General features: G+C 40.4%; 1 protein-coding gene across 2 annotated transcripts in view; it reads right to left on the bottom strand.

Moving 5' to 3' along the window:
• EYA3 (EYA transcriptional coactivator and phosphatase 3) overlaps positions 1–25,482 on the bottom strand; it is a 634,133-nt gene that overhangs the window by 224,463 nt on the left and 384,188 nt on the right. For both annotated transcript variants that reach the window (XM_053707122.1, XM_053707121.1), the window contains one exon: positions 6,483–6,572. In XM_053707122.1, coding sequence (XP_053563097.1) covers positions 6,483–6,572 — 90 coding nt within the window. The remainder of the gene's footprint in view (positions 1–6,482; positions 6,573–25,482) is intronic.

The raw sequence follows: 25,482 nt of genomic DNA, 5'->3' as shown, positions 1-25,482 counted from the left end.
TGAGGCCAAGCCTTGAGAGCATTGAATATCGCTCTCAGTTCCAGAATATTTATCGGTAGAAGAGATTCTTCCCGAGACCAAAGACCCTGAGCTTTCAGGGATCCCCAGACCGCGCCCCAGCCCATCAGACTGGCGTCGGTCGTGACAATGACCCACTCTGGTCTGCGGAATGTCATCCCTCGTGACAGGTTGTCCAGGGACAGCCACCAACGGAGTAAGTCTCTGGTCTTCTGATTTACTTGTATCTTCGGAGACAAGTCTGTATAGTCCCCATTCCACTGACTGAGCATGCACAGTTGTAATGGTCTTAGATGAATGCGAGCAAAAGGAACTATGTCCATTGCCGCTACCATCAACCCGATCACTTCCATGCACTGAGCTATGGAAGGAAGAGGAACGGAATGAAGTATCCGACAAGAGTCTAGAAGCTTTGTTTTTCTGGCCTCTGTCAGAAATATCCTCATTTCTAAGGAGTCTATTATTGTTCCCAAGAAGGGAACCCTTGTTGACGGAGATAGAGAACTCTTTTCCACGTTCACTTTCCATCCGTGAGATCTGAGAAAGGCCAGGACTATGTCCGTGTGAGCCTTTGCTTGAGTAAGGGACGACGCTTGAATTAGAATGTCGTCCAAGTAAGGTACTACAGCAATGCCCCTTGGTCTTAGCACAGCTAGAAGGGACCCTAGTACCTTTGTGAATATCCTTGGAGCAGTGGCTAATCCGAAAGGAAGCGCCACAAACTGGTAATGCTTGTCCAGGAATGCGAACCTTAGGAACCGATGATGTTCCTTGTGGATAGGAATATGTAGATACGCATCCTTTAAATCCACCGTGGTCATGAATTGACCTTCCTGGATGGAAGGAAGAATAGTTCGAATGGTTTCCATCTTGAACGATGGAACCTTGAGAAACTTGTTTAAGATCTTGAGATCTAAGATTGGTCTGAACGTTCCCTCTTTTTTGGGAACTATGAACAGATTGGAGTAGAACCCCATCCCATGTTCTCTTAATGGAACAGGATGAATCACTCCCATTTTTAACAGGTCTTCTACACAATGTAAGAATGCCTGTCTTTTTATGTGGTCTGAAGACAACTGAGACCTGTGGAACCTCCCCCTTGGGGGAAGCCCCTTGAATTCCAGAAGATAACCTTGGGAGACTACTTCTAGTGCCCAAGGATCCATAACATCTCTTGCCCAAGCCTGAGCGAAGAGAGAGAGTCTGCCCCCCACCAGATCCGGTCCCGGATCGGGGGCCAACATTTCATGCTGTCTTGGTAGCAGTGGCAGGTTTCTTGGCCTGTTTTCCCTTGTTCCAGCCTTGCATTGGTCTCCAAGCTGGCTTGGCTTGAGAAGTATTACCCTCTTGCGTAGAGGACGTAGCACTTTGGGCTGGTCCGTTTCTACGAAAGGGACGAAAATTAGGTTTATTTTTTGTCTTGAAAGGCCGATCCTGAGGAAGGGCGTGGCCCTTACCCCCAGTGATATCAGAGATAATCTCTTTCAAGTCAGGGCCAAACAGCGTTTTCCCCTTGAAAGGAATGTTAAGTAGCTTGTTCTTGGAAGACGCATCAGCCGACCAAGATTTCAACCAAAGCGCTCTGCGCGCCACAATAGCAAACCCAGAATTCTTAGCCGCTAATTTAGCCAATTGCAAAGTGGCGTCTAGGGTAAAAGAATTAGCCAATTTGAGAGCATTGATTCTGTCCATAATCTCCTCATAAGGAGGAGAATCACTATCGACCGCCTTTATCAGCTCATCGAACCAGAAACATGCGGCTGTAGCGACAGGGACAACGCATGAAATTGGTTGTAGAAGGTAACCCTGCTGAACAACCATCTTTTTAAGCAAACCTTCTAATTTTTTATCCATAGGATCTTTGAAAGCACAACTATCCTCTATGGGTATAGTGGTGCGTTTGTTTAAAGTGGAAACCGCTCCCTCGACCTTGGGGACTGTCTGCCATAAGTCCTTTCTGGGGTCGACCATAGGAAACAATTTTTTAAATATGGGGGGAGGGACGAAAGGAATACCGGGCCTTTCCCATTCTTTATTAACAATGTCCGCCACCCGCTTGGGTATAGGAAAAGCTTCTGGGAGCCCCGGCACCTCTAGGAACTTGTCCATTTTACATAGTTTCTCTGGGATGACCAACTTGTCACAATCATCCAGAGTGGATAATACCTCCTTAAGCAGAATGCGGAGATGTTCCAACTTAAATTTAAATGTAATCACATCAGGTTCAGCTTGTTGAGAAATGTTCCCTGAATCAGTAATTTCTCCCTCAGACAAAACCTCCCTGGCCCCATCAGACTGGGTTAGGGGCCCTTCAGAAACATTATTATTAGCGTCGTCATGCTCTTCAGTATCTAAAACAGAGCAGTCGCGCTTACGCTGATAAGTGTTCATTTTGGCTAAAATGTTTTTGACAGAATTGTCCATTACAGCCGTTAATTGTTGCATAGTAAGGAGTATTGGCGCGCTAGATGTACTAGGGGCCTCCTGAGTGGGCAAGACTCGTGTAGACGAAGGAGGGAATGATGCAGTACCATGCTTACTCCCCTCACTTGAGGAATCATCTTGGGCATCATTGTCATTGTCACATAAATCACATTTATTTAAATGAATAGGAATTCTGGCTTCCCCACATTCAGAACACAGTCTATCTGGTAGTTCAGACATGTTAAACAGGCATAAACTTGATAACAAAGTACAAAAAACGTTTTAAAATAAAACCGTTACTGTCACTTTAAATTTTAAACTGAACACACTTTATTACTGCAATTGCGAAAAAACATGAAGGAATTGTTCAAAATTCACCAAATTTTCACCACAGTGTCTTAAAGCCTTAAAAGTATTGCACACCAAATTTGGAAGCTTTAACCCTTAAAATAACGGAACCGGAGCCGTTTTTAACTTTAACCCCTTTACAGTCCCTGGTATCTGCTTTGCTGAGACCCAACCAAGCCCAAAGGGGAATACGATACCAAATGACGCCTTCAGAAAGTCTTTTCTAAGTATCAGAGCTCCTCTCACATGCGACTGCATGCCATGCCTCTCAAAAACAAGTGCGCAACACCGGCGCGAAAATGAGACTCTGCCTATGCTTTGGGAAAGCCCCTAAAGAATAAGGTGTCTAAAACAGTGCCTGCCGATATTATAATATCAAAAAACCCAAATAAAATGATTCCTCAAGGCTAAATATGTGTTAATAATGAATCGATTTAGCCCAGAAAAAGTCTACAGTCTTAATAAGCCCATGTGAAGCCCTTATTTACAATCGTAATAAACATGGCTTACCGGATCCCATAGGGAAAATGACAGCTTCCAGCATTACATCGTCTTGTTAGAATGTGTCATACCTCAAGCAGCAAGAGACTGCACACTGTTCCCCCAACTGAAGTTAATTGCTCTCAACAGTCCTGTGTGGAACAGCCATGGATTTTAGTGACGGTTGCTAAAATCATTTTCCTCATACAAACAGAAATCTTCATCTCTTTTCTGTTTCTGAGTAAATAGTACATACCAGCACTATTTCAAAATAACAAACTCTTGATTGAATAATAAAAACTACAGTTAAACACTAAAAAACTCTAAGCCATCTCCGTGGAGATGTTGCCTGTACAACGGCAAAGAGAATGACTGGGGTAGGCGGAGCCTAGGAGGGATCATGTGACCAGCTTTGCTGGGCTCTTTGCCATTTCCTGTTGGGGAAGAGAATATCCCACAAGTAAGGATGACGCCGTGGACCGGACACACCTATGTTGGAGAAAACAACATATAAAGCAAAATTATCAATTTCCTTATATGACAGTTTCAGGAATGGGGAAAAATGCAAACAAAATAAGCCTCTGGAAACCAGAAGCAAAATGAAATAAGGACTTAAATAATGTCAAAAATCTGGCGCCCACAACTGACAAAATATTTTTTGGCGCCAAGAACGTCTGCAACAAACACGAGCGTCATAGATGACGCAACTACGTGAAAACTCTTGGCGCCAACTAAGACGCCAGAAATGACGAAATTACATCAACAAACGTAATTCTCGCTACAAAAAAGTCTTGCGCCAAAAATGACGCAATAAATTATAGCATTTTGCGCTCCTGCAAGCCTAACAGCCCGCAATTTAGAAAAGAGAGTCAATTTGAAAAACTTTCAGGTAAGAATTTTTTTTTTTTTTTATGCATTTCCCAAAATGAAAATGACAGTCTGTAAGAATGAAATATATTGATTAACCTGAATCATGGCAAATATAAGTAGAAAACATATATTTAGAACTTTACATATAAAGTGCCAAACCATAGCTGAGAGTGTCTTAAATAAAAGAAAACATACTTACCAAAAGACACTCATCTACATAAAGTAGATAGCCAAACCAGTACTGAAACGAGAATCAGTAGAGGTAATGGTATATAAGAGTATAACGTTGATCTGAAAAGGGAGGTAGGAGATGAATCTCTACGACCGATAACAGAGAACCTATGAAATAGATCACCGTTAGGATGACCATTGTATTCAATAGGTAATACTCCCTTCACATCCCTCTGTCATTCACTGCACTCTGAGAGGAACCGGGCTTCAACATGCCGAGAAGCGCATATCAACGTAGAAATCTAGCACAAACTTACTTCACCACATACATACATACATATACACACACACACATATATACACATACACACACATATATACACATACACACACACACACACACATATATACACATACAGGGCTGCCAACTCATAACAGGTAAGATTTGTAATCATCATGTAAATACAAGAGGGGGCTGCAAAATACATCAAACATTGTAAATCTTGTCCCTTTGATTTTCTCAAAGTTACTGAACAGAATAGATCAATCAAAAATCAATGAGTATCGGCACCTTTTCTTTTACAAATAAAAGCACACACACACATATATATACCAGTGACATTATAGTACTTCTCTGTGAAGCAATAAAGAATCATGTGCATTATAGTTGTGGGATGGTATGTTTACAGTTCATCCATAGCACATTTTTCAACAGCCTTCCCTAAATTTATTTCACCAGTTGTTTCCATGTTACATTGCTTGAGCTGTTGCTTTGAGCTGAAATGTGTTCCAGAAAACGTGGATGCAAATCTCTTTGTAGACTAATTGTAGGAAATAATGAATAAAAAAGCAGCAGGAATATATCAAAATATATGAATCATTACAAAAGAAAAACATATGATTGTAACCCCCTCAAAGGGACACTGAACCCCATTTTTTTTTTTCGTGATTCAGATAGAGCATGCAATTTTAAGCAACTTTCTAATGTACTCCTATTATCAATTTTTCTTCGTTCTCTTGCTATCTTTATTTGAAAAAGAAGGCATCTAAGCTTTTTTTTTTGGTTCAGTACTATGGAAAGCACTTTTTATTGGTGGATGAATGTATCCACCAATCAGCAAGGACAACCCAGGTTGTTCACCAAAAATGGGCCGGCATCTAAACTTACATTCTTGCATTTCAAATAAAGATACCAAGAGAATAAAGAAAATTTGATAATAGGAGTAAATTAGAAAGTTGCTTAAAATGTCATGCTCTATCTGAATCCTGAAAGAAAACATTTGGGTTCAGTGTCCCTTTAACTAGCTAAAGCTTGCTTCTTTAAAGTAATGGTAAATTAAAAAGATTAGATTTGTACTAGAAAATATATCAAACTATGAAATATAACTCGAGAGTCTCATTTTAATTATTTATATTGTATTTCCCCTAATAACTTGACAGGCATATGGTGCAGCCAATAGAGGATGACCCATACACCCTATGTATTTGATCTGCAGCACAGTACAGATTGCAAACTGCACAAAGCGCAGTTCTAAGGAATCTCTGACAGCAGCCTAGTGATTCAGTGTTTACTGCTGCAATCTCATGTAAACAGTGAATCACCTATTGCATAGTTATTAACTGTTTACTGCTTCCATCTTGGCTGCATGTTCACTCTCTACGACATACTCCTCTATGGACATATCACTCTAGGGACAATAGTCAAATGTTCGTCTGTGCTAGGGGTATGTTGTAGAGATGGAACGTGCAGCCGAGATTGCAGCAGTAAACAGTGAATCGCTAGGCTGCTGTCAGAGATTCCTTAGAACTGCGCTTTGTGCAGTTTGCAATCTGTACTGGATGCCCTCAAAGCAGCGGTGCAGGAGAGTGCTGCAGATCAAATACATAGGGCGTATGGTGCATCCTCTATTGGCTGCACCACATGCCTGTCAAGTTATGAAAAAAATGAATTTAACAGAGAAGGCCAGTGAAAAGGTAGCTGTGTAAAAAAGTGAATTAGGTGAAATACAATATTAATATCACAAAATGACACTCAAGTTATATTTATAAGTTTAATACATATTATAGAGCACAGTTATTCTGCTAAATTTACCATAACTTTAAGCAATTTAACAAACTGCCTAAATGAATTATCTAGATTTACTTTGCAGGAAGACAAAATAATCACTTACCTCTAGGTCATTAAAAAACAAGTGTGTGTCGGCCACTTCAAAGATCATCTCTTCCATTGCCAAGCCTGAACCAACCACCAATGAGGGATCCTAAAAAATGTTAAAATCAGTTTGTTTTTTTTTTAAAACTACAAAACATGAGAGCAAGAGGTAAGACACAATTGCATGACATTAAGCTTCTATTAACTGGGATAGGTTGAATTAAAACAATGGAACAACCAGTAAAACAGACAGATTTACAGAGAAAATCAAAAAGTTATTGTGTCTCTACAATCTACAAACATGATAGCACAACTGTACAACTCTTACATACTAAATAGTTGGACAGCCTTCCATGCTCTATTATTCAATACAAAGAAGGATTTATAGGTAAGTAAAATCAAGTTTATACTTACAAAATATCAAAATCTTTATGCTCAAAGGGATGCCGTTCAAAATTAGCTGGTATATAAGCAGAGATGTCCATGATTATGAAACCATTCATCGGTTCCTCAGCAGGGTAAAATAGCCCTTTATAGGAACATCTGAACAAGCTGACTTTATATTTATTTTACTTAATGTGAATAACCTAAAGGAAACGTTTTCTTTACATTTATTGTTTTACATCTCCCCATCTTCTACCTCAAATCCCCAATGTAAATTCTTAAATTCTATGGGCCATTAAAGTTATTAAAGAAAAGAAAAACCCTCTAATTTGTTATAACATGTTATTTTAAAACTAGCGATTCTGTAATGCTACCGGAGCTACAGTGCTGAGGGGCAATGGTATTGTTCTGGAGGCAGCAGTGACCAAAGTAAGAGAGATTCGCCTCAACGGAACCAGAAGGGGAAATATATTTACAAGATCGGCACAAAAAACAAAATTTATGCTTACCTGATAAATTTATTTCTCTTGTGGTGTATCCAGTCCACGGGTTCATCCATTACTTGTGGGATATTCTCCTTCCCAACAGGAAGTTGCAAGAGGACACCCACAGCAGAGCTGTCTATATAGATCCTCCCCTAACTGCCACCCCCAGTCATTCGACCGAAGACAAGCAAGAAAAAAGGAGAAACTATAGGGTGCAGTGGTGACTGTAGTTTAAAAATAAAAAACACCTGCCTAAAAATGACAGGGCGGGCCGTGGACTGGATACACCACAAGAGAAATAAATTGATCAGGTAAGCATAAATTTAGTTTTCTCTTGTAAAGGTGTATCCAGTCCACGGGTTCATCCATTACTTGTGGGATACCAATACCAAAGCTTTAGGACACGGATGAAGGGAGGGACAAGGCAGGCACTTAAACGAAGGGCACCAAAGCCTGTAAGACCTTTCTCCCAAAAATAGCCTCCGAAGAAGCAAAAGTATCGAATTTGTAGAATTTAGAAAAAGTGTGAAGCGAAGACCAAGTCACCGCCTTACAAATCTGTTCAACAGAGGCCACATGTTTAAAAGCCCATGTGGAAGCCACCGCTCTAGTGTAATGAGCTGTAATTCTTTCAGGAGGCTGCTGGCCAGCAGTCTCATAAGCTAAGCGGACTATGCTTCTCAGCCAAAAAGAAAGAGAAGTTGCCGAAGCCTTTTGGCCTCTCCTCTGTCCAGAGTAGACAACAAAACAAAGCAGATGTTTGACGAAAATCCTTCGTAGCTTGTAAATAAATCTTTAAAGCACGAACCACATCAAGTTTGTGTAAAAGACGTTCCTTCTTTGAGGAAGGATTAGGACAGGTTTAAACACAGGCTTGATTCTAATTAAAGCCTGACAAAACGCCTGAACGTCTGGAACCTCCGCCAGACGTTTGTGCAAAAGAATAGACAGAGCAGAAATCTGTCCCTTTAAGGAACTAGCAGATATCCTTTCTCCAAGACGGATTGGAGAAAGGATTAAGATTCTAGGAATCCTGACTTTACTCCATGAGTAACCCTTGGATTCACACCAGTGAAGATATTTACACCATATCTTATGATAGATTTTCCTGGTGACAGGCTTTCGAGCCTGAATTAAGGTATCAATGACCTTAGCGGCAGAGTCCATGGTGGAAAGGATGACATGTCCACCAGATCTGCATACCAAGTCCTGCGTGGCCACGCAGGAGCTATCAAAATCACAGAAGCTCTCTCCTGCTTGATCTTGGCAATCAGCCGAGGGAGCAGAGGAAACGGTGGAAACACATAAGCCAGGCTGAAGGACCAGGGCGCTGCTAGAGCATCTATCAGCGCTGCCTTGGGGTCCCTGGACCTGGACCCGTAACGAGGAAGCTTGGCGTTCTGACAAGACGCCATGAGATCCAGTTCTCGTTTGCCCCATAGTTGAATCAACTGGGCAAATACCTCCGGATGGAGCTCCCACTCCCCCGGATGAAAAGTCTGCCGACTTAAAAAATCCGCCTCCCAGTTCTCTACTCCTGGGATATGGATAGCTGAAAGATGGCAAGAGTGAACCTCTGCCCATAGAATTATCTTTGAAACCTCCAACATTGCCAGGGGGCTTCTTGTTCCCCCCTGATGGTTGATATAGGCCACAGTTGTGATATTGTCCGACTGAAATCTGATCAACCTGACCTCCGCTAGCTGAGGCCAAGCCTGAAGAGCATTGAATATCGCTCTTAGTTCCAGAATGTTTATCGGAAGGAGGGCTTCCTCCTGAGACCACGAGCCAAGAGCCTTCAGGGAGTTCCAGACTGCGCCCCAGCCCAGAAGGCTGGCATCTGTCGTCACTATAGTCCATTCTGGCCAGCGGAAGCTCATTCCCCTGGACAGATGGGCCCAAGATAGCCACCAGAGAAGAGAATCCCTGGTATCCTGATCCAGATTTAGCAGTGGGGACAAATCTGTGTAATCCCCATTCCACTGACTGAGCATGCAAAGTTGCAGCGGTCAGAGATGTAGGCGGGCAAACGGAACTATGTCCATTGCCGCTACCATTAAGCCGATTACTTCCATACACTGAGCCACTGACGGCTGAGAAGTGGAATAAAGAGCACGGCAGGAAGTTAGAAGCTTTGACAACCTGACTTCTGTCAGAAAAATCTTCATTTCTACTGAATCTATCAGAGTTCCTAGGAAGGAAACTCTTGTAAGAGGGGAGAGAGAACTCTTTCCTTCGTTCACCTTCCACCAGTGAGACCTCAGGAATGCCAGAATAATGGCGATTTGAAAAGTCGACGCCTGTATCAGAATGTCGTCTAGGTAAGGAGCCACCGCTATGCCTCGTGGCCTTAGAACTGCCAGTAGGGACCCTAGAACCTTCGTAAAGATTCTTGGTGCCGTGGCTAACCCGAAGGGAAGAGCCACAAACTGGTAATGCCTGTCTAGGAAGGCAAACCTGAGAAACCGATGATGATCTCTGTGTATCGGAATGTGGAGATAAGCATCCTTTAGATCCACGGTAGTCACATATTGACCCTCCAGGATCATAGGTAGGATGGTTCGAATAGTCTCCATCTTGAAGGATGGGACCCTGAGAAATTTGTTTAGGATCTTGAGATCCAAGATCGGTCTGAAAGTTCCCTCTTTTTTGGGAACTATGAACAGATTTGAATAGAATCCCTGCCCCTGTTCCTCCCTTGGAACTGGGTGGATCACTCCCATGACCAGAAGGTCTTGAACACAACGAAAGAATGCCTCTCTCTTTATCTGGTTTGCAGATAATTGTGAGAGATGAAATCTCCCCTTTGGAGATGAAGCTTTGAAATCCAGAAGATATCCCTGGGAAACAATCTCCAGAGCCCAGGGATCCTGGACGTCTCTTGCCCAAGCCTGGGCGAAGAGAGAAAGTCTGCCCCCAACTAGATCCGGTCCCGGATCGGGGGCTACTCCTTCATGCTGTCTTAGAGGCAGCAGCAGGTTTTTTGGCCTGCTTTCCCTTGTTCCAAGCCTGATTAGGTCTCCAGACTGGCTTGGACTGGGCAAAATTTCCTTCTTGTTTTGCAGCAGAGGAAGTTGAAGCTGCGCCACTCTTGAAGTTTCGAAAGGAACGAAAATTGGTCTGTTTGGTCCTTGATTTGTTGGACCTATCCTGGGGAAGGGCGTGGCCTTTTCCTCCAGTAATATCAGAAATGATCTCCTTCAATCCAGGCCCGAATAGCGTCTGCCCTTTGAAGGGGATGTTAAGAAGCTTAGACTTTGAAGTAACGTCAGCTGACCAGGATTTAAGCCATAGCGCCCTACGCGCCTGAATGGCAAAACCTGAATTCTTAGCCGTTAGCTTTGTTAAATGAAAAACGGCGTCAGAAATAAATGAATTGGCTAGCTTAAGAGTTTTAAGCCTGTCTAGGATATCATCCAACGGGGTCTCCACCTGTAGAGCCTCTTCAAGAGACTCGAACCAAAAAGCCGCTGCAGCAGTGACTGGGGCAATGCATGCAAGAGGCTGGAGAATAAAACATTGTTGTATAAAGATTTTCTTAAGGAAACCCTCTAGTTTTTTATCCATTGGATCTAGGAAAGCACAACTGTCCTCGACGGGAATAGTTGTACGTTTAGCTAGGGTAGAGACTGCTCCCTCCACCTTAGGGACCGTCTGCCACGAGTCCCGTGTAGCGGCATCTATGGGAAACATCTTTTTAAATGCAGGAGGGGGAGAGAACGGTACACCTGGTCTATCCCATTCCTTCGTAATAATTTCTGAAAACCTCTTAGGGATTGGAAAAACATCAGTGTAAACAGGCACACCAAAGTATTTGTCCATTTTACACAACTTCTCTGGGACTACAATGGTGTCAGTCATCCAGAGTCGCTAAAACCTCCCTGAGCAACACGCGGAGGTGTTCAAGTTTAAATTTAAATGCTGTCATTTCAGAGTCAGACTGAATTAACGCCTTCCCTGAATCAGAAATGTCACCCACAGATAGAAGCTCTCCTGCTTCGGCTTCTGTACATTGTGAGGGTATATCAGACATAGCTACTAAAGGGTCAGAGAGCTCTGTATTTATTCTAGCACAAGAGCTGTCTCGCTTTCCATGTAACCCTGGCAGTTTGGACAATACCTCTGTGAGAGTATGATTCATAACTGCCGCAATGTCCTGTAAAGTAAACGCAGTGGACGCGCCAGATCTTGAGTGAGTTATAGGTTCTGACACATGGGTAGAGTTAGATGGCATAATCTCCCTTTTGTCAGTCTGAGAAACCTCTGGTGATAAATCTTTAAAAGCCATAATATGGTCTTTATAACTTATAGAAAGGTCAATGCATTTGGTACACATTCTAATAGGGGGTTCCACAATGGCTTCTAAACATAATGAAAAAGGAGTTTCTGCTATGTCAGACATGTTTAACAGACTAGTAATGAGACCAGCAAGCTTGGAAAACACTTTAATAAATGTGAAAAGCAATTAAACAAAAACGGTACTGTACCTTTAAGAGAAAAAAAACTATCATATAAACTGCAAATCGGTGTTAAAAAGCAGTAAACTCTACGAAATTTTTACAGTGTGTACAAGAGATTAAAGCAGCATTGCACCCACTTGCAAATGGATGATTAACCCCTTAGGCCCCAAAACAGATCAGAAAAACGGTAACACTGTTAAAAAACAGTCAAACACACTGCCACAGCTCTACTGTGGCTCCTACCTTCCCTTAAACACGATTTCTGCAGGAAAGAACCCCTCTATAGTGGTCCTAGATGCCAGAGGACTCCTTTAGAGAAGCTGGATGTCTCAGTCTGTATAACAACTGCGCATAAAGTGCGTGAAAATAGGCCCCTCCCACCATGCACTCACAGTCAGATGGCCATAAAAAAACTACTCCTAGGAGTAAAATAACAGCCATGTGGAAAACTAGGCCCCAAAATAAAGATTTATCACCATCAGAGAAAAAACGTTTTTTCTGTTAAGTAATGCAAACGTTTTAACACTAAGTACTATGAGGGTTAACATAAAAAATTACCCTTATCTTGTAAGCATGATCCCAGTCGCTGTTAAATCACTGTATCAGGCTTACCTCAAATATATCAGGCACTGTCAGCATTTTCTAGACCTTATCTCTCTAGAAAAAAACATACTGAACATACCTCAAATCAGGTGATTTGCCAACCGTCCCCCCAACTGAAGTTTTCTTTCCATACTCTTCAGTTATGTGTGAGAACAGGAATGAACCTTAGTTACAAACCGCTAAGATCATCAACCTCCAGGCAGATTCTTCTTCTAATTTCTGCCTGAGAGTAAAACAGTACAACGCCGGTACCGTTTAAAAATAAACTTTTGATTGAAGGTAAAACTACACTAAGTCACCACATATCTCTTGATACTTCCTTTCTTGTCGAGAGCTTGCAAGAGAATGACTGGGGGTGGCAGTTAGGGGAGGAGCTATATAGACAGCTCTGCTGTGGGTGTCCTCTTGCAACTTCCTGTTGGGAAGGAGAATATCCCACAAGTAATGGATGAACCCGTGGACTGGATACACCTTTACAAGAGAAATAATCTAACTAGGTGTTAAACAGAAATAACTAAACAGGAGTCATCTCCTAGTCCTGCCCACCTCATGGCCGGACAGAACTAGAAGGATGAGGGGGCTCTGTCTGAGGGTTACTTATATTCAAGTAACCAGGGGAATGGTCAGTTCTGTCCAGACCACTTTGGGAGGGGGTTCTCACTGGTGGTTATTACTAGGGTGGGCCAAGATACATGTTTCTAGCGCAGAACCAAATTCAGTACTGTCATTATAAAACCTCTAATCTCTGGAGTAAACACTGTGCTTAAGTATGAAGGAGTCCATACCCACACAATTTTCCTCTCCATTTTGAGCTGGCTTAATCAAAGGCAAGTAAACACCTTTATGGAGATATAGAGGGGAAAGGTTTGACCCGAAAACAACTGCCAAAACATACCAGGAAACAGCACGTTAAAATAAAATTCATTAGTTGCAATGTATAAATCTGGTTTTCTCTTAAGCTCTTGTAGTATCTCATCAGTATCAGTGGCTCAGTATATCTCACAGATGTTGCATGTACTGTACCAAAAACAACTTGTGCAACTTTGTAAAACTATTTAAGGAAGACCAACAGGCCACAAAGTCACAATAACCTTGGTGAAAGGGCTGGGACATTAAAAGGAACGGACATCTTCCAAAGTTAGGAAGCAACAAGGATCAGAAAAAAGCTGGCCAATAAAACACTAGACATTTTATGACTATTACTATTACAAGTGTAGATTAAAAAATGTTTCCTGGTATCTTTGGTTTTTTATTATTAAATAATGCCCCTTATTTCAATAAATCAGAATGCCCATGCAAAACGGCAAGCATGGCTTTATAAGGATTAAAAAAAAAATAAAAAAAAATCTAAAACATTCCAATACATTTGAAAGACTAATTTCAGCATTTATTTGTGGCATAACACCCACTAAACATTGCAATTTGAGGGAGGTATTATTAGCAACTTTCCTTATGGGCTTGTTGTATAGCCTGAACCAGCTACATATATTAACTCTTAATTTTAGCCAATCATGACTAGTTGTAAATTAGCTTTTGGACCACTCTAAGCGAACCTTCTGTAGAATTAAACTGATTTGGACAAATTTGGAGCATTATGCACCATACCTAGGCTACAGAATTGGATTTTCAGCATTTTCATGGAACAAGCACAATTTTAAAGCAAAAAGCTGTATTTTACAACAAAAGCAAGCAAAACAAATAATAAAATAATAATAAATTAATATTTCAATTATGTCATATGTTATTATCCTGAAAATATTAATTTATGCAGAATTCAATTTTAAATTTAACGTCTCTTTAAATGCAAAAGCCTGCATACAAAGTTATTAGACACTCATTAAATGTTTTTCTTTTTTTAGCTGCCATGTATTTTTTTTTTTTATTGAGGTGTTTAGGCAAAGAGTACAAATAGGCATAAATGGATAGGTAATCAATACATCAATATTTCCAGACTGTTTAAAAAATATGTTAAACCAGAAAGTATAAATGCCTCAAAATACGTTTTGCACAAAAATGAAAATGTCTATGAAATAAATAGTCCAACAACTCAATTTTCTAGACATAGTATAAGATGGAAATAAATGAAACATTCTGTTGTTCAACAATAGCGGGCTCTATTGTTATAGTCCCCCCCTATAAGCTTTACGTTTTACTTGCTAACTTGAACACTTCCGCACCGGATATTTAGAGGCAACTTTTGGACCTCACCACCTGTACTCTTTACTAAAAAAAGGACAAAGCAACATAAGGAGCCACTTTTGGACCCCTGACTAGTTTTATCAAAGGGCAGGTACATATGTTTAAATAAAATGTACACCAAAACAGCACACATTTAAACTAATTATGTCAAAAGATGTTGAAAAGAACCCATACTATAATATATGATATAATACGCAAACTAATGTATGCAGATCAATAGTGAGGAGATATATAAGGCTAAATTACCCACAGGTAGTTAAGGTTATGTGAGCAAACTTTATAAAAAAATAAATAAAAAATCACCCAGACCATGTCACGACTCATTGGGATTTATTCCTGTTCTCTTACATTAGAGTAGACCATTAATAAAAGAGAAAAACAAACTTATTCGCACCAGATAAATTCTTTGTTTTGTTGGTGGTGAGATTCCATGATTCCTTACTGTTGGGAATTTGTCACCTGGCCTCGAGGAGGAGACAGACACACCCTACACCGAGAGTTTTATAATCTCTCTAACTTTCCTGTACCTCCTCGTCTATCATATAGCCAAGAAACAGGAGAACAGAAAGTAGGAATGACAAGCAGAGCAAGAGAGGTGCAAACTGGAACGGCTGCCAACTTAATGTATTATATATATATATATATATATATATATATATATATATATATACATACACACATACACACACACATATATACATTGTGGACTCATCACCAAGAAAGAAAGGTATGTATCAGATAAGAATAAATCATGTTTTCTTCCTTAAACTATTCCTTACTATTGGGAACTACTACCCAAGCTGTGGAGTATAAAATCTATCAATTCTCTCGAAAAGGTGCTTTTCAGAAGTAAGAGGTACTCGACTGCTTTCAATCCCATCATGTGGGATACATGAATATAAGGACGATACGTCCACTGTAAGCCACATGTTACAGTCACTCCAGCTTTAATTCTCAAGCATTTGTAATACATGAGTTGTATCTTTGAGGTAGCCAGGGAGTGATTGTACATAGGGCTGGAGTATATTGTCTATCCATTCACCCAGTCTCTCTCCCAAAGACCCCACCCCCGACACTATTGGCCTCCCCGGATTGGAGTCAGGGTCTTTATGGATCTTGGGGACTATCCTAAAGTTTGCAATAGTTGGTGTTGGATTGTACAAATACTCACACAAATTGTGATCAAGTATACCTAGATGGACTCCCCAATCTAGGCGTATATTTAAATCTTTTTGGTATATAAGGGTTGGATCACTTTTTAGTTTGGAGTATGTATTAGTGTCATTTAGTTGTTTTTTTACTTCTGAATAGTAGTCTTGCTTGTTTTGTATAACTATGGACCCTCCTTTGTCTGATGGAGTAATAGCTATATTGTCATTTTTTGAAGGCTATCTAAGGCTGCCTTTTGTTTCCTCGTCAGATTAAATTTCTTACTTTTGGTTGGTTTATGTTTTAGTGATTCATGTAAATGTATTAATTCGCTATGGGTTTTCTCTTGAAACAGATCAATATATTGATTTCTGGATTGTATGGGGTAAAAGGTACTTTTCGGTTTTAGTTTTTTGTTGTGTTTTTTTGTGTATCAGTACATTTTCTATTTTTCTAGTTGTCTCTGCTCCCAGAGTCTCGAGAACATTGGCAGTTTGTAAATCTGCTATTGTAAACTCATAGTTAATTTGTCTGTGAGACTCTGTCAGCTGAGACTCTAGTTCAAACAAATTCTCAATAGTAGTCATTGCTGTTTCAGCTATGGGATTAGTGTCTATGTTTATATTAGTGTCTACATTAGTATTAACTATGGGTTCCAAAGCCTGAGTAGAGTTAAAGGGACAGTCAACACCAGAATTTTTGTTGTTTAAAAAGATAGATAATCCCTTTATTACCCATTCCCCAGTTTTGCAAAACCAACACTGTTATATTAATACACTTTTTACTTTTGTGACTAACTTGTATCTAAGCATCTTCTGCCCGCCCCTAATCACATGACTTTTAGTTATTATCTATTGACTTGCATTTTAGCCAATTAGTGCAGTGTCTGCCACTAGCCACGAGCGTGATCACAATACTATCTATATGGCCTACATGAGCTTGCTCTCCCCTGCTGTGAAAAGTAAATAAAATAGAGGCGGCCTTCAAGGGCTTAGAAATTATCATATGTGCCTTCCTAGGTTTGCTTTCAACTAGAATACCAAGAGAACAAAGCAAAATTGTTGATAAAAGTAAATTGGAAAGTTGTTTAAAATTGCATGCCTTATTTGAAAAATAAAAGGTTTTTTTGGACTTGACTGTCCCTTTAAAGTGACGTTTTAGTACAATTTTTCTGACAAAACAGTTCACAACAGTAATAGTGCGAAATAAGTCAAAGACCGTGGAAGGAGCACAACCCAGTCATTTGCTAAGGACTTTGTGTTATTCTTGGGTTAATAAATGAGAAGATAGATTTATTACTGTCCGTATCTCGTTGACATCTTTTTCTTGGCCACTTGCTGTGTTTTTTTCCACTTTGACAGTTGTGGTCCCTCTTCCTTATTCTTTGCTTTGTATGATGCCTTAATATTGTCTCCAATACTCGTTTTCGGTCTAGATCCCAGTTCTCTGTTTTTCTTGTTGTACTTCTTACACTGAGAATGTTGAGCTTTATGGCGACCCTTCTTTGGGGGTTGAAGTGGTTTCACTCCTAACTAAAAATTGGAGTCTGAAAAAGCTCACTCTTCTTGTATCCATGCTTTTCTTTTTCTGCGGTTTCTTGTTTTTCTTGTTGTTTTTTTAATTTTTTTATTATGATGTTGGTTATCAGTGGGTCTAGCATTAATAATATTTGTACCAGATAAATTCTTTTTTTTTTCTTGGTGGTGAGATTCCATGATTCCTTACTGTTGGGAATTTGTCACCTGGTCTCGAGGAGGAGGCAGACACACCCTACACCGAGAGTTTTATAATCCCTCCAACTTCCCTGTACCTCCCAGTCTATCGTATAGCCAAGAAACAGGAAAACAGAAAGTATCAATGACAAATATAGTAAGAGAGGTGCAAACTAGAATGCCAACTTAATGAGTATATATATATATATATATATATATATATATATATATATATACACACACACACAGTATATATGGACTCACACCACCAAGAAAGAAAGGTATGTATCAGATAAGAATAAATCAGGTTTTCTTTCTTAAACTATTCCTTACTATTGGGAACTAATACCCAAGCTGTGGAGTTCACGAAAAATCGGTGGTACAAAAAACAAAAACAACAGGAAAGGCAGGCACCTATTTGCCTGAAACAAAAGCCTGAAGAACCTTCTTGCCAAAGGCTGCTTCAACAGAGACAAACACATCAAAATGAGAACATTTAGTAAAACTGTGTTATGGCTCAAGAGGTGTTGAATGAGCAATAATACATAAAAGAGGGGACTGTCCCGCCTCCTTTTTAGCCATGAGGCTAAGGAAGCAGACTTGGCCCTTCTGGCCCTTACATTTAAATGAATAAATAGACTGCAAGACGGACAAAACTCTTTTTCAGCTTGCAGATAATATTTCATAGCCCTAACCATATCCAAATTGCGTAACAACCTTTTTTTTAGAGCCTGAAGAAAAGCATGAATATTTGGAAGGCTTGTAATCTTTCTATAAAACAACACAGACAGAGAAGAAATCTGGCCCTTCAAGGTACGAGCCGACAAGACCCTTATCTAAGCCATCCTGCATAAATTAGAGAATTCAAGTAATTCTAAATAAATGACCAATTAAAACCTCTTTCCACACACCAGAAAATATAAATTCTCCTAGTAACTGGTTTACTAGCCGGAACCAGAGTATCAACCGCTAAGTCTGAAAAAAAAACCATGATAAAGAATTAACTGTTCAATCGCTAAGCAGTCAAATTGAGAGACTGAAGATTCTGATTAAAAAAACAAAAAAAACACAGTCCTCGAGACAACGTATCTGGTTTTGAGGAAGACACCAAGGGTGAACACTGAACATTTAAATAATAATTGGCCTACCAAGTCTTGCGTGGCCATAAGCTATTAGAATTGGCAAAGTGTGTTCCTGTTTGATCCAAGCAATTACCTTCAGAAGAGAACAATTGGTGGAAATAGATCAACTAGATAAAATGGTCAAGGAACTGCTAATGCATCTATCAGCTCTGCTTGAGGGTGTCTGGACCTTGTTGCATAATCAGGGACGCCATCAAGTCTATCACTGAGAGATCCCAACGTTGAAACAACTGGTCAAAAATGTTCTGATTGAGGGAGCATTACCCAGAATGAAGAGCTTGACTCAAGTAATCCGCTTTCCAAATTGTTGACTACAGCAATGTGGATTGCTGAGATTGTACACTGATGGGATTCTGCACAAGATAAAATGAGAGATACCTCCTTCATTGCCAAAGTACTTCAAGTACCTCCCTGGTGACTGAAAGGCTACCGCAGTTATGTTGTCTGATTGAAAATGAAGAAAGGGAACTGAAATGTGAAGAGGCCAAGCCTGGAGCACGCAGAAGATCGCTCAAAGTTCTAATACATTAGTAACCACGCCTCTTGAGAAGACCAAACTCCCTGAAATATCAGAGGACCCTCAAATCACCCCCAACCTGAAAGGCTTGCATTCGTGGTAATTATTTACCATGATGGATGCAGAAAAGACATTACCTGAGAAACAGTATTGATTGATGTCCGCCAAGAAAGAGAATGTCTCACCAAAAGGACCCAGCCAAATTAACTGAGAAGAATTGATGTAATCTTGATCCCACTGTCTCAACATGCAGAGTTGAAGAGGACATAGGTAGAATCTCGCAAAAGGAATGGCGTCTGACGCAACATCCATCAGACCCACTACCTCCATACACTCAGCCAAGCTAAATTAAGTATGACTTTGCGTTGACCTGTCAAGTACAGCTGCAAGGTAACAGAATTTATAATCACACCCAAAAAGGAATCAGAGAACAGTTTGCAACATTTATCTTCCAGACATTACTGCAAAGAAACAATAATAGTTTTTCTGTATGAGCAGTTGCTAAATTTAAGATAGCACCTGAACCAAAATATCGTCCAGGTACAGCACCAAAGGTATACCCCGAGCCCTGATGACAAACAGTAACCTGGGAGCTGTCGCTAAGCCAAAAAGGAGAGCTACCAACTGGTAATATCTGTCCTGAAAGGTAAAATGAAGAAACTGATGATGATGATCCCTGTGGAGATGTGAAGGTAAGCATCCTTCAAATCTATGGTTGTCATTCATGGATTCTGTTGGGATAAAGGAATAATTGCGCCATCTCGAATGAGGGAACGTCAAAAATTAGTTAAAAGTCTTCATGCCCAAAACGGGTCTGAAGGTTCCCTCTTTCTTTGGAAAAAACATAATTTATGTAAGAATTTACCTGATAAATTAATTTCTTTCATATTGGCAAGAGTCCATGAGCTAGTGACGTATGGGATATATATTCCTACCAGGAGGGGCAAAGTTTCCCAAACCTCAAAATGCCTATAAATACACCCCCCCACCACACCCACAATTCAGTTTAACGAATAGCCAAGAAGTGGGGTGATAAGAAAGGAGCGAAAGCATCAACAAGGAATTGAAATAATTGTGCTTTATACAAAAAAATCATAACCACCATAAAAAGGGTGGGTCTCATGGACTCTTGCCAATATGAAAGAAATGAATTTATCAGGTAAATTCTTACATAAATTATGTTTTCTTTCATGTAATTGGCAAGAGTCCATGAGCTAGTGACGTATGGGATAGCAAATACCCAAGATGTGGAACTCCACGCATGAGTCACTAGAGAGGGAGGGATAAAAATAAAGACAGTCAAATTCGCTGAAAAATAAATCCACAACCCAAATCAAAAGTTTTAATCTTAGTAATGAAAAAAACTGAAATTATAAACAGAAGAATCAAACTGAAACAGCTGCCTGAAGTACTTTTCTACCAAAAACTGCTTCTGAAGAAGAAAAAACATCAAAATGGTAGAATTTAGTAAAAGTATGCAAGGAAGACCAAGTTGCTGCTTTGCAAATCTGATCAACAGAAGCTTCATTCTTAAAATCCCAGGAAGTAGAAACTGACCTGGTGGAATGAGCCGTAATCCTCTGAGGCGGGGATTTACCAGACTCCAAATAAGCATGATGAATCAAAAGCTTTAACCAAGAAGCAGAAGGAAATAGCAGAGGCCTTCTGACCTTTCCTAGAACCAGAAAAGATAACAAATAGACTAGAAGTCTTCCTGAAATCTTTAGCAGCTTCAGCATAATATTTCAAAGCCCTTACCACATCCAAAGAATGTAAAGATCTCTCCAGAGAATTCTTAGGATTAGGACACAAAGAAGGGAAAACAATTTCTCTACTAATGTTGTTGGAGTTCACAACTTTAGGTAAAAATGTAAACAAAGTCCGCAAAACCGCCTTATCCTGATGAAAAATCAGAAAAGCAGACTCACAAGAAAGAGCAGATAATTCAGAAACTCTTCTAGCAGAAGAGATGGCCAAAAGGAACAACACTTTCCAAGAAAGTAATTTAATGTCCAGAGAATGCATAGGCTCAAACGGAGGAGCCTGTAAAGCCTTCAAAACCAAATTAAGACTCCAAGGAGGAGAGATTGATTTAATGACAGGCCTGATACGAACCAAAGCCTGAACAAAACAATGAATATCAGGAAGATTAGCAATTTTTCTGTGGAACAGAAAAGAAAGAGCAGAGATTTGTCCTTTCAAGGAACTTGCAGACAAACACTTATCTAAACCATCCTGAAGAAACTGTAAAATTCTAGGAATTCTAAAAGAATGCCAAGAGAATTTATGAGAAGAGCACCATGAAATGTAAGTCTTCCAAACTCGATAATAAATCTTTGTAGACACAGATTTACAAGCCTGCAACATAGTATTAATCACTGAATCAGAGAAACCTCTAAGACTAAGCACTAAGTGTTCAATCTCCGTACCTTCAAATTTAATGATTTGAGATCCTGATGGAAAAACAGGCCTTGAGATAGGTCTGGCCTTAATGGAAGTGGCCAAGGTTGGCAAGTGGACATCCGAATAAGATCAGCATACCAAAATCTGTGTGGCCATGCTGGAGCCACCAGCAGTATAAACGAACGCTCCATTATGATTTTGGAAATCACTCTTGGAAGAAGAACTAGAGGCGGAAAAATATAAGCAGGTTGATAATTCCAAGGAAGTGTCAACGCATCCACTGCTTCCGCCTGAGGATCCCTGGACCAGGACAGATACCTGGGAAGTTTTCTGTTTAGATGAGAAGCCATCAGATCTATTTCTGGAAGCCCCCACATCTGAACAATCTGAAAAAACACATCTGGGTGAAGAGACCACTCTCCCGGATGTAAAGTCTGACGAATGAGATAATCCGCTTCCCAATTGTCTATACCTGGGATATGGAACACAGAAATTAGACTGGAGCTGGATTCCGCCCAAGCAAGTATCCTTGATATTTCTTTCATAGCCTGAGGACTGTGAGTCCCACTCTGATGATTGACATACGCCACGGTTGTGACATTGTCTGAAAACAAATAAACGGTTCTCTCTTTAGTAGAGGCCAAAACTGAAGAGCTCTGAGAATCGCACGAAGTTCCAAAATATTGATTGGTAATCTCGCCTCTTGAGATTTCCTAACCCCCTGCGCTGTCAGAGATCCACAGACAGCTCCCCAACCTGAAAGACTCGCATCTGTTGTGATCACAGTCCAGGTTGGACGAACAAAAGAGGCCCCTTGAACTAAACGAAGGTGATCTAACCACCAAGTCAGAGATAGTCGAACATTGGGATTTAAGTATATTAATTACGATATCTTTGTATAATCCCTGCACCATTGGCTCAGCATACAAAGCTGAAGAGATCTCATGTGAAAACGAGCAAAGGGGATCGCGTCCGATGCTGCAGTCATGAAACCTAAAACCTCAATGCACATAGCTACTGAAGGAAATGAGTGAGACTGAAGGTTCCGACAAGCTGAAACCAATTTCAGACGTCTTTTGTCTGTTAGAGACAAAGTCATGGATCCTAAATCTATTTGGAATCCTAAAAGGTTACCCTTGTCTGAGGAATCAAGGAACTTTTTGTAAATTGATCCTTCAACCATGTCTTTGAAGAAACAACACTAGTTGATTTGTGTGAGATTCTGCAGAATGTAAAGACTGAGCAAGTACCAAGATATCGTCCAAATAAGGAAACACTGCAATACCCCGCTCTCTGATTACAGAGAGTAGGGCACCGAGAACCTTTGAAAAGATCCTTGGAAATGTTGCTAGGCCAAAAGGAAGAGCAACAAATTGGTAATGCTTGTCTAGAAAAGAGAATCTCAGGAACTGATAGTGATCTGGATGAATCGGAATATTAAGATATGCATCCTGTAAGTCTATTGTGGACATAAAATGCCCTTGCTGAACAAAAGGCTGAATAGTCCTTATAGTTACAATCTTGAATGTTGGTATTCTTACATAACGATTCAAAATTTTTAGATCCAGAACTGGTCTGAAAGTATTCTCCTTCTTTGGAACAATGAACAGATTTGAATAAAACCCCAGACCCCGTTCCTGAAAAGGAACTGGCACAATTACCCCAGATAACTCCAATTCTGAAACACACTTCAGGAAAGCCTGAGCCTTTACTGGGTTCACTGGAATGCGTGAGAGAAAGAAACTTCTCACAGGCGGTCTTACTTTGAAACCTATTCTGTACCCTTGAGAAAATGTTCTGAATCCAATGATTTTGGATTGAATTGATCCTAACATCCTTGTAAAATCTTAGTCTGCCCCCCACTAGCTGCGCTGGAATGAGGGCCGCACCTTCATGCGGACTTGGGGGCTGATTTTGATTTTTTTAAATGGCTTGGATTTATTCCAGACTGGGGAAGGGTCAGGTTTCTGTTCCTTATTTTAACGAAAGGAACGAAAACGGTTAGCAGCCCTAAATTTACCCTTAGATTTTTTTATCCTGAGGCAAAAAAGCTCCCTTCCCCCCAGTGACAGTTGAAATAATAGAATCCAACTGAGAACCAAATAATTTATTACCTTGGAAAGAGAGATAGCAACGTTGATTTAGAAGTCATATCAGCATTCCAAGATTCAAGCCATAAAGCTCTTCTAGCTAATATAGCTAAAGACATATATCTGACATCAATTCTAATGATATAAAAAATATAATTTATGCTTACCTGATAAATTCATTTCTCTTGTAGTGTAGTCAGTCCACGGGTCATCCATTACTTATGGGATTATATCTCTTCCCTAACAGGAAGTGCAAGAGGATCACCCAAACAGAGCTGCTACATAGCTCCTCCCCTCTACGTCATATCCAGTCATTCGACCGAAACCATACGAGAAAGGAGAAACTATAGGGTGCAGTGGTGACTGGAGTTTAATTAAAATTTAGACCTGCCGTAAAAAACAGGGCGGGCCGTGGACTGACTACACTACAAGAGAAATGAATTTATCAGGTAAGCATAAATTATATTTTCTCTTGTTAAGTGTAGTCAGTCCACGGGTCATCCATTACTTATGGGATACCAATACCAAAGCTAAAAGTACACGGATGACGGGAGGGACAAGGCAGGATCTTTACACGGAAGGAACCACTGCCTGTAGAACCTTTCTCCCAAAAACAGCCTCCGAAGAAGCAAAAGTATCAAATTTGTAAAATTTTGAAAAAGTGTGAAGTGAAGACCAAGTTGCAGCCTTGCAAATCTGTTCAACAGAGGCCTCATTCTTAAAGGCCCAGGTGGAAGCCACAGCTCTAGTAGAATGAGCTGTAATCCTTTCAGGAGGCTGCTGTCCAGCAGTCTCATAAGCTAAACGTATTATGCTTACGAAGCCAAAAAGAGAGAGAGGTAGCCGAAGCCTTTTGACCTCTCCTCTGTCCAGAGTAAACGACAAACAGGGAAGAAGTTTGACGAAAATCTTTAGTTGCCTGCAAATAAAACTTCAGGGCACGGACGACGTCCAGATTGTGCAAAATTCGTTCCTTCTTTGAAGAAGGGTTAGGACACAATGATGGAACAACAATCTCTTGATTGATATTCCTGTTAGTTACTACCTTAGGTAAGAACCCAGGTTTAGTACGCAGAACTACCTTGTCTGAATGAAAAATCAGATAAGGGGAGTCACAATGTAAGGCAGATAACTCAGAGACTCTCCGAGCCGAGGAAATAGCCATCAAAAACAGAACTTTCCAGGATAACAGCTTGATATCGATGGAATGAAGGGGTTCAAACGGAACGCCTTGCAGAACGTTAAGAACTAAGTTTAAGCTCCACGGCGGAGCAACAGTCTTAAACACAGGCTTAATCCTAGCCAAAGCTTGACAAAAAGCCTGAACGTCTGGAACTTCTGCCAGACGTTTGTGCAGAAGAATAGACAGAGCTGAAATCTGTCCCTTTAACGAACTAGCAGATAAACCCTTTTCTAAACCCTCTTGTAGAAAAGACAATATCCTAGGAATCCTAACCTTACTCCATGAGTAACTCTTGGATTCGCACCAATATAAATATTTACACCATATTTTATGGTAAATTTTCCTGGTAACAGGTTTCCTAGCCTGTATTAAGGTATCAATAACTGACTCAGAGAATCCACGCTTTGAGAGAATCAAGCGTTCAATCTCCATGCAGTCAGCCTCAGAGAAATTAGATTTGGATGTTTGAAAGGACCCTGCATCAGAAGGTCCTGTCTCAGAGGCAGAGACCATGGTGGACAGGACGACATGTCCACTAGATCTGCATACCAGGTCCTGCGTGGCCACGCAGGCGCTATTAGAATCACTGATGCTCTTTCCTGTTTGATCCTGGCAATCAATCGAGGAAGCATCGGGAATGGTGGAAACACATAAGCCATGTTGAAGACCCAAGGTGCTGTCAGAGCATCTAT

Source organism: Bombina bombina, chromosome 3 (assembly GCF_027579735.1).
Source record: "Bombina bombina isolate aBomBom1 chromosome 3, aBomBom1.pri, whole genome shotgun sequence".
Lineage (NCBI taxonomy): Eukaryota > Metazoa > Chordata > Amphibia > Anura > Bombinatoridae > Bombina > Bombina bombina.
This window is presented reverse-complemented; position numbering and strand designations above follow the sequence as displayed.